This window comes from Gossypium hirsutum, chromosome D01 (assembly GCF_007990345.1).
Source record: "Gossypium hirsutum isolate 1008001.06 chromosome D01, Gossypium_hirsutum_v2.1, whole genome shotgun sequence".
NCBI classification, from domain to species: Eukaryota; Viridiplantae; Streptophyta; class Magnoliopsida; order Malvales; family Malvaceae; genus Gossypium; species Gossypium hirsutum.
The window spans coordinates 55,156,928-55,166,558 of NC_053437.1; the positions used below are offsets into that span (position 1 = coordinate 55,156,928).

The following is a 9,631-nucleotide window of genomic DNA, read 5'->3' on the forward strand; positions in this document are numbered from 1 at the left end:
CAGCCAATTGTCTTGATCGTGGGATATCATTGAGAAATAGGAATCCATGTTATCAAAAGATTTCTTGCGATTATTTCTAGTATGGAATGAGTCAACCATCCACTTTGATATCTTATTGACAAAAAATGGTGATATTGTTCCTCCATTGATCAAGAATTTCGGTTTTTGAGAAGTATTATGATCATCCAATAAGAAAGGTTTCAATTTTTTCAAATGAACGATTTGAAGACCTATTGATCTAACAATTGATTGCAAAGTTGATCATTCTGACCTTTCAATTCATAGATGTGGATCTCAGACCTATGAATAGGGATATTCCCGAAACTCACAAAGAAAAAAGGAAGTGAGTTAGAAATTTGACTACATTTTTAACACTGCTAATAAGGTGGATATTTATAATTTACATTTTAGAGAGGTTAAAGTACCCCAACAACAAGATACAAGAAAATAATTTAAAACTAAACATAGTTTTAAGGAACACTAATGTTTACAGATAGTTACTTATTAAAATTTATAAATTTTAAATACTCCTATTATATACTCTTAATCATTTTAATTTTAAAATATTTTTAATGTGAACTGAGTTGACACTTGTGGTATCAAACTCGGTCCAACATCTTATAGTATAGATACTTATATTTCTTAATTTAATTAAAAAATAGTTCAAGCACTCCTCCATGCACCGTCTTAGCTCAATTAAAAAAAATAAAATGTGAAGCTTAATCCAAGCTGTGTCGAAGCACGCATTTGTTTAGGCACATTTGACTTGGACGGCCAAAGTCTTCCTGAGATGGGTACATGCGTCATTTTGGTCACTGAAATGAATGCTATCTAGTGGGATTTGGCAGCTGGGCTTCCCCAAGCAATACTTCTCGACAACTTGCTTGGATTCTGGCGCTGTACAATTTCCAATAAAGTAGGCTCCGCAAGCGCCAAATGGATCACCATAGCTGGCAAACTCCACTGCCACAATTTGCTTCTTGCCTGGACATATTAATTCAGCCCTTGGTTTCAAATCATTCACTTTGGGTTGGAGACTACCATTTTTGGTTTCGAACAATCTCGGGGATGGTGGGTGAATTTCACTCACAGCACTGCAGATTGTATCCCTGTTCACTGTTACTATATGGACATCTTTAGGATTGCCTTCTTCTTCCTCAAGGAGGACAATCAGGTTCTTTGGCTTCAAGTATGCCCGTGGGATGTGGTACCTGCATTACATGAATTTTAGCTTCTTTCTAGTTTACAATTTATATCGGTTAAAAGACTGTTTCAGCGTTTATAGTGTACATACTCGGATTGTGTTGGCTTCTTAAGAGGACTAAGGTAATTGTTCCAATATCGGCCAATGCTTCTACCATTGATCCAAACCATACCCTTCCCCATACCAGTCATAACAATGGCAACTGGGTTGTCCCCTTCTGGTGCATCAAAATATCCCTTGTACCATGTTAATGGTCCTCCTTGGTCAGGCTTTGTCCACTGAACAGACTTTGAGCCTTCTTCAGTAAACAATTTCTTCTTTTCTCCATCAATTCCAACCTGAAAGGGGATTCCAAATTACGTTTAAGAAGCCATCTCCACCACTAAACTATTACTTGAGATTTATTATAGAAAGTGACAAGTCCAGTGGGTACCTGATGGCCCCAACCATTTTGTGATATGTCGAGTGTTCCAGTGTTCAAACCAAGGATGGTGATAGAACGAGGCCCAGCAAACCTTTTCTCCATGTAGGCTCCGCTATCCTGGATTAGCAAACAAAATCACATGTTAATTGATTTTATAAATTTCATTTTAAGCGTAACAAAGTGCTTTAAGTTGCAGAAGCCTTACGGGGAGTCCCACTAAGTAGCCTAAGAGAGCAATATGGTTTTCCCCTTCCTTCAAGCTTACAGCTCTCTGGAAAACAAAGCTCTTCTCAACTTTGCTCCCATGTGCAGAACCGGCGTATTCACCATTTACATAGGCATGGATTCCATGGCCAAGACTTGCAACCCGTAAAACTGGGCTGACATTTTTCTTCATTGGTAAATCACGTCGGCCCAACTTAAGGCTGCAGGCAGAAACTCATAGTTCAATATCCTTTCTATGTGTAACAGGTGAAAATCAAGGTGTTCATTTAAGTTTCAACTCACCTAGTTGTGTACCAAGCATAGTCGGTTGTATCTTTGGTCAAATGAAAAAGCTCCCTTGGCACGTCAAACTTAAATCCAAGTCCGACAGGAGGGACTTCCCTGTACATCTCCCAGTTAAAATTCATGTTTGCAATTTCTGATCTTACAAAGTTTCTTGAGTTATGTTGAGTTGTGACCTGAGTTAAAAAAATCAATGGTAAGTTAATTCACAGGTTGTAAAACACAATGGGGCAGCTTATGTGAGCTTGTAGAATTGGAGATACCAGTTGACTGTTGAAAACCACGGTCTTGCAATCAGGGAGGACGCTAATGGAACGAGCCGGCAGGCGAATGTCCTGGCCCCTGAAATTCACATGTTGTGCCAGACGAGTGTTATTGTTGGCCAAGAAAGCCGCACAGGCTGAAGTTCCAGGTTGTTGCCAGACTATAGCCTGCAATATCGCGATACATTAACTTAATTCTGTTGGAGCTAAGTGCAACAAATAGCAAGGTTCAACAAAAAGCTTGTAGAGCAAGAATCGAGACTTGCGGCAGAAACAAAGAAGAAAAATGAAATAAATTTTAAGCAAAGCTAAAATAGAGAGTATATGGATGAAATCTTGATTGAATTCATTCATTTTTTTAAAATGGCATAAAGCCTATTTATACAAGCTTACAACTTGACAACTTAGTTCGAATACAACTAAGTTTCATCATTACATCCACTTAAAATAAATCACCACCTACTACCACTAACAAACTTAGTTGGAATACAACTAAGTTTCATCATTACATCTACTTAAAATAAATCACCACCTACTACCACTAACAAACTTAGTTGGAATACAACTAAGTTACATCATTACATCCAAATAATAATAATAATAATAATAATAATAAAACATGTGATTGCTACATGCTAACCATTGCTTCAATACTCCTCCTTGGTTTGCATGGAGCAAACACCTAGCTTCCTTCTTAGACATTCGAACCTTGTGACATTAAGGGCTTTAGTCAAAATGTCTGCAAGTTGATCCTCAGAATTACAATGGATCAGCTTCACTTCTTGAGCTTGCTCCATTTCTCGAACAACATGCAACTTGATGCTGAAATGCTTTGTTCTTCCATGGAACACTGGATTTTTAGCAATTGCAACTGAAGATTGGTTGTCACAGAAGATCTCAGTAGCTTCCTTTTGATGCACTTTCAAATCAGCTAAGATTTTCCTTAGCCAAATGGCTTGGTTGACAGCACTTGCAGCTGCCACATATTCTGCTTCAGCAGTAGATTGAGCCACCAGACTTTGCTTCTTCGAGCTCCAGCAAAACATGGCTGAACCAAGGTTGAAAGCATACCCTGAGGTGCTTTTCATGTCATCTATCGAGCCAGCCCAGTCACTATCAGTGTAGCCAACCAGCTTCAGATTTCCTTCCTTGCTGTACCTTAAACCATAGCTCAAAGTGCCTTTGACATATCTAAGCACTCTCTTAGCAGCTTGTAAATGCTTTTTATTGCAACAATGCAAGAACCTTGAGAGCAATCCTACAGCATACATTATGTCTGGTCTAGTGGCAGTTAAATATAACAGACAACCAACTAGACTTCTGTAGGTTGTTTCACAAACCTTCTCAAAATCACCTTGGCTCGATAGTTTTTCTCCAACAGCAACAGGTGTTTTAGTTGCTTTACTGTTTTGCATGGAGAACTTGGTCAGAATCTTTGTGGCAAAGTTTCTCTGACTTAGAAATATCCCATTTTGTGCTTGAGTCACCTCCATTCCAAGGAAATAAGACATTTCCCTTAGATCAGACATTTCAAATACTTCTTGCATCTTGGTCTTGAAATCGACCAGCACTGCTCGATCTCCTCCTGTCACCAGCAAGTCATCAACATATAGGGATACAATGAGCTGTGTTTGTGTCCCTTGCTTCTTGACATACAGTGTTGGCTCACTCTTGCTTCGATCGAATCCCAAATTAGTCAAGTAGCCATCGATTCTGCTGTACCAGGCCCTTGGAGCCTGTTTTAAGCCATATAGGGCCTTCTTCAGTTTGTAGACCATATGCTCTCTGCCAGCTATCTCAAACCCTTGTGGTTGTTCAACATAGATCTCTTCATTTAAGAAACCATTCAGAAAGGCTGATTTCACATCGAGTTGATGGATCTTCCACTCGAGTTGTGCTGCTAAGGCAATCAGTAATCTGATGGTGTCTAGCCTGGCCACTGGTGCAAAGGTCTCCAGGTAGTCCAGGCCATACCTCTGACTGAACCCCTTGACAACTAGCCTTGCTTTCAGTTTGTTCAAGGTACCATCAGCATTTTGCTTGGCTTTGTACACCCATTTCACCCCAATTATCTTCCTTTTGACTGGCCTTTCAACTAATTCCCAGGTCTGGTTCTTCTCAATCATGCTAATCTCCTCAGCCATTGCCTGCTTCCACTCTTACTGAGCTTCAGCCTCTTCAAAATTGCTTGGTTCAGCTATGGCTACATGAGCTCTTTCATAAATCTCAGTCAATGGTCTTGTTCCTCTAACTGGTTCATCATCAATGTCCATTTCAGGAACATTTTGATCTGGCTCAGCTTGATCTGCTGCAAGTCCTTCTGAAACTTCCTCAGGTTCATGTTTTTCCCAGTTCCAACATGACTTTTCATCAAATACCACATCCCTACTGACTGACACTTTCTTTGTTGAAGGATCCAAGATCCTATAGCCCTTCTTAACAGTGCTGTAGCCCACCAAAATACCAGGTCGAGCCCTTTCAGACAATTTGTCCCTTTTGACAGCAGGTACATGAGCATAACAGATGCATCCAAAGACCTTCAGATGAGCCAGTGATGGCTTGAATCCAAACCAGGCTTCGAATGGAGTCTTCTGATCCAAGGCGTTGGTTGGAAGCCTATTTTGAATGTAGTCTGCAGTGTTAACTGCCTCTGCCCATAGTGCTTTAGGCAGATTCTTCTGAATCATCAAGCACCTGGCCATATCCATCAAACTCCTATTCTTCCTTTCACTTACACCATTTTGCTGAGGTGTATATGTGTTGGTAAGTTGATGTTTGATGCCTGCCTTATCACAGAAGGCTTGGAACTGAGCTGAGGTGTACTCAGTCCCATTATCAGATCTTATGGACTTCAGCTTGCAACCTGTTTCAGTCTCAGCAGCAGTCTTGAACTTCCAAAACACTGAGGCCGCCTCTGATTTCTGTTTTAGGAAGTAAAGCCAGCAATATCTTGAAAAATCATCAATGAACAGTATGAAGTACCTGTTTCCACTTAATGACTCAGTCCTCATAGGGCCACACACATCAGTGTGCACCAGTTGGAGTTTTTCAGAGGCTCTCCAGGCTTGATTCGAGGGAAATAGGAGTCTGGCCTGCTTTCCTAGCTGACACACTTCACACACATCATCATGATCCATTGAGTTGATGAAGTTTTCAGCCAAGTCCTCTCTGACCATTCAAGCCATCGATCTGAAGTTGGCATGTCCCAGTCTTTGATGCCAAAGCTTGGATTCATCTCATGTGACTGTGTAGGCAATGTCTGACTCCCTGGTCCAGTCAAATACAAAGCTCTTATTAGCCATAGGAACTGCCATCAGCTTGGATCCACTTGGATCATTGATTTGGCATTGGTTGTCTTTGAACACAACAGAATAACCTTTCTCCAGCAACTGAGCTATGCTGAGCAGGTTTCTGTCAATTTCAGGCACCAAAAGCACATTTGAAATCACTTTGGCACCTGTGGGGGTGCATATCAGCACATCACCCTTGCCTTCAGCTTGAATAAAATGTCCATTTCCTATCTTGACTTTATTTCTGCAGCTTCTGTCTAAAGACTTGAAGATTGCAGCATCAGGTGTCATGTGGTTGGTGCATCCACTGTCTAGAAGCCAACCAGATGAGAACCTTTCTTGAGCAGCTGAGCATAACACAGCAAAGCCTTGCTTCTCTTGGTCACTGTCCTCCTTAGCTACTCGAGCCTCAGCTTTCTTCTGTTGAAACTGACTCTGCCTTGATTTGGCCTTGCTCTTGCAGACTCTCTCAACATGACCCTTCTTTTTACAATGCTGACATACAGCATCTGGATTGAACCAGCATTTTTCTTTTGGATGACCAGCCCTTCTGCAGTGCTTGCAAGTCTGACCCTCTTTTCTTGCAACATCAGTCCTTGGCTTGTCTCTCCAGGCCTTCTTGCCTTTGTAGGCAGTGTTTGTTCTTGCCTGAAAGACACCTTCTTGATGCTCCTCCAGTCTGCTTGCTCTTCTTTGCTCTTGAGCATATAAAGTATTGATCAACTCTGTCAGGGAGATGGTGTACAGGTCCCTTGAGTCCTCGAGAGATGAGATTTTTGCCTCATACCTCTCGGGCAGAGTTGCAATAACCTTCTCCACTATCCTAGCTTCCTTGAGCTGCTCTCCAAGGAGCCTTATGCTGTTAACCACAGCCATAATCCTGTCAGAGTACTGCTTGATAGTTTCTTCTTCCTTCATCTTCAAATTCTCGAAATCTCTCCTTAAGTTCAGCAACTGTTGCTGCCTTGTCCTCTCTGTCCCTTGAAACTCCTCTTGCAACTTGTCCCAGGCTTGTTTTGGTGATTCACAGGCCATAATCCTTGTGAAAATCACATCTGACACTGAGTTCTGGATGCAAGACATGGCTTTGTGCCTCTTGGTCCTCTTATCAGCATGCTGCCTGATTTGAGCCACTGTTGGATTGCCTCTAAGTGGCTCTGGTTCAACATCTGAGTTGACTACCTCCCACAGATCGAAAGCTTGTAGGTAGGTCTTCATTTTAACCACCCATATGTGGTAGCCTTCTCCATTAAAGACTTGAGGTGCAGCTGGTGAAAAGCTTGATGAAGCCATGAATTTGTATAACAGATCCCTTAAGAAATAGGCTCTTGATACCAATTGTTGGAGCTAAGTGCAACAAATAGCAAGGTTCAACAAAAAGCTTGTAGAGCAAGAATCGAGACTTGCGGCAGAAACAAAGAAGAAAAATGAAATAAATTTTAAGCAAAGCTAAAATAGAGAGTATATGGATGAAATCTTGATTGAATTCATTCATTTTTTTAAAATGGCATAAAGCCTATTTATACAAGCTTACAACTTGACAACTTAGTTGGAATACAACTAAGTTTCATCATTACATCCACTTAAAATAAATCACCACCTACTACCACTAACAAACTTAGTTGGAATACAACTAAGTTACATCATTCCATCCAAATAATAATAATAATAATAATAATAATAATAATAATAATAATAATAACAATAATAAAACATGTGATTGCTACATGCTAACCATTGCTTCAATAAATTCCCTAGTAGACTAACCAATATCTATTTACCCAAATATCCAATTCGATTACTCCATATAGTTGCATTGCTTACCTGTTGATCTGGACCCAACTTTAGAGTAGTAGGAACCCCCCAAAATAGAGCCCTTTTGCACAAACTCAAGGCCCTGTGGACGTCCTTAAGATGACCCCACTTTGGTTCCCTTTGAAGACCTAAAGCATTAAAATGTGAAAGTTAGCTGCATACACAACTTCAATCCATAGATCATCAGATAACATGTTCTTAATCCTACCAAATTCATCAAGAGGGGCTTCGTCATAGTAACGAGTTGTTGTAAATGAGGCACTTGTCCTGCCAAAATTGGTGCCACCATAGTACTGCAGACACAAAAAGAACAGTGAGGTTTGTCTAAAAAGAGTGTCATTTAGCTAAGAAATGAACTCAGAGAAGACAGCCAATTATCTTCCTATACCATATAGTAGTTGACCATGCTTCCATTTTTGGAGAAGAATCGAGCAACTGAGTATGCCAAATCTTCAGCTGACCTTTGGGATGGTGGATCACCGAATACTCTATACCTGAATCGTTAAAAAAATCCATTGAAACAGCCACAAAATTAGCCTATATATATACCAACATATTCGAATCTTCTTTAACATCTTCATATAAACTGCACCACTACTTACTGTGCAGTCCAGTTCTCAGTCCACAATGCCGGCTTGTTGCGCTTATTTGGACCATAGAAAGTATCTCCACAGTGCCTTCCATTGCATATGTTGATCTGAAGAACCAAGTATATTACATTTCTCACTTTGTTATGCCATAATAAACACGTTTTCCATCTCATTTTTTTTTATCAATTAAAAACTTACAACGGGATCTGGGGCGTCCCTCTGCTTGCACATGATCTATGGGACATTGGCATTCAAGCTAAGGGCCAGTTTTCCAGCCCATTGAACATAACTATCCCCTTTTTCCCTGAATGCTCGTTGAATAGTGTTGTATTCATTCTCGATCTGTGCTAAAATAATAGGTCCTCCTTGTGGAGCAAACAACTTCTCTTGCTTCAGTTTGTCAACAATCATGGTCACAAACCTTTTCATGTGTTTCTACACAAGTTAAAAGTTTGGTTCAGATTTGAAGCCTTGCATCATATTTTGTGTATAACTTTGATGTATTTATCCCTCAGAACATTACCTTGAAAGGTTCATTATCGGATCGGAAAATGATGCCGGGGACCTCTCTTAACCAATATGGTAATCCTCTGATAGTTTCAGTGCGAAAAAGTCAATATGGAGGACTCGTATAAATTTTAAAGAAGAATTTGGGAAAGTTTAAATGGTTACCCGTGATTCCATTCAGCTTGGATAAAAGGGCCGACCCTAACGACTGCATACAACTTATGCTCATGAATCAACTTGATGAACTTCACCAAGTCAAATTCTCCTTCAAAGTTGTACTGTCCCTCAACTGGTTCGTGTCCATTCCAGAAAACATACGTTTCAATCGTATTGATGCCTCCCTGCTTAGCTTTTTTAATCAGGTCCGGCCACATCTGCAAAATCCCAGTAGTTGTAAATAATCTAAATCCATCCATCCATCAACCAAACTATATTATACAGAGAGAAAAGCAAAAGATGCATACATCTGGGGTGCTACGTGGGTAATGGATAGCTCCCGAAAAGAGAAGCTCTCGTTTGCCATTGATGATCAAGGACCTTGCGTCATATGTCACGCCCTGAGCCTTCTGACCTCCTACCTTACCTTCTTCGTCCCCTTCCTCGGTACCCTTCTGAATCTCTTCGACATTTGCATTGCTATAAGCAATCAACAATGTCGACAAAAAGAATATCACGAGTAAACGCCGAGGTTCTACCATTGTTATATATACCAGTAGAAGAACCTTTTATTCTTTGGGGTTGGAGCGGCGTTGCTACTATAAGTAAGGAAAGGAGCCTCACTTTTACGGGGAGCCTCTTTAGCTTGGCAAAGAGGAGAAGCTCGAAGAACAACGTAGCATAAAGTCAATTATTTATAGTGTTGGGATTACTATTTTTAACCATCGAATGTTTGCTGGTTTTACTATTTTTTGTTGAGAAAATTTGCTATCTTCGGAAGAAATTGAATTTTGGCTGTCACACATTATCTAATCTGTTCCGATTTTCAACTCAACTCAATCACTCTTTCTTTAGTTAAAAATTTAAAAAGATGA

The 9,631-nt window shown here is 40.3% G+C and overlaps 1 protein-coding gene across 1 annotated transcript; it reads right to left on the bottom strand.

The window, feature by feature from the left end:
- Nucleotides 1–719: 719 nt before the first annotated feature.
- On the bottom strand, nucleotides 720–9,419 carry LOC107921245 (beta-galactosidase 13). The gene is made up of 14 exons (XM_041087457.1): nucleotides 9,065–9,419; nucleotides 8,766–8,974; nucleotides 8,617–8,683; nucleotides 8,292–8,528; nucleotides 8,106–8,200; nucleotides 7,892–7,997; nucleotides 7,712–7,796; nucleotides 7,513–7,631; nucleotides 2,399–2,566; nucleotides 2,136–2,311; nucleotides 1,834–2,053; nucleotides 1,638–1,745; nucleotides 1,295–1,542; nucleotides 720–1,211 (listed from the first exon to the last, which is right to left on the bottom strand). The coding sequence occupies exons 4-14, from the start codon at nucleotides 8,322–8,324 to the stop codon at nucleotides 752–754; spliced, it is 1,818 nt and encodes a 605-aa protein (XP_040943391.1). The 5' UTR covers nucleotides 8,325–8,528; nucleotides 8,617–8,683; nucleotides 8,766–8,974; nucleotides 9,065–9,419; the 3' UTR covers nucleotides 720–751.
- Between the last annotated feature and the right edge of the window lie 212 nt (nucleotides 9,420–9,631).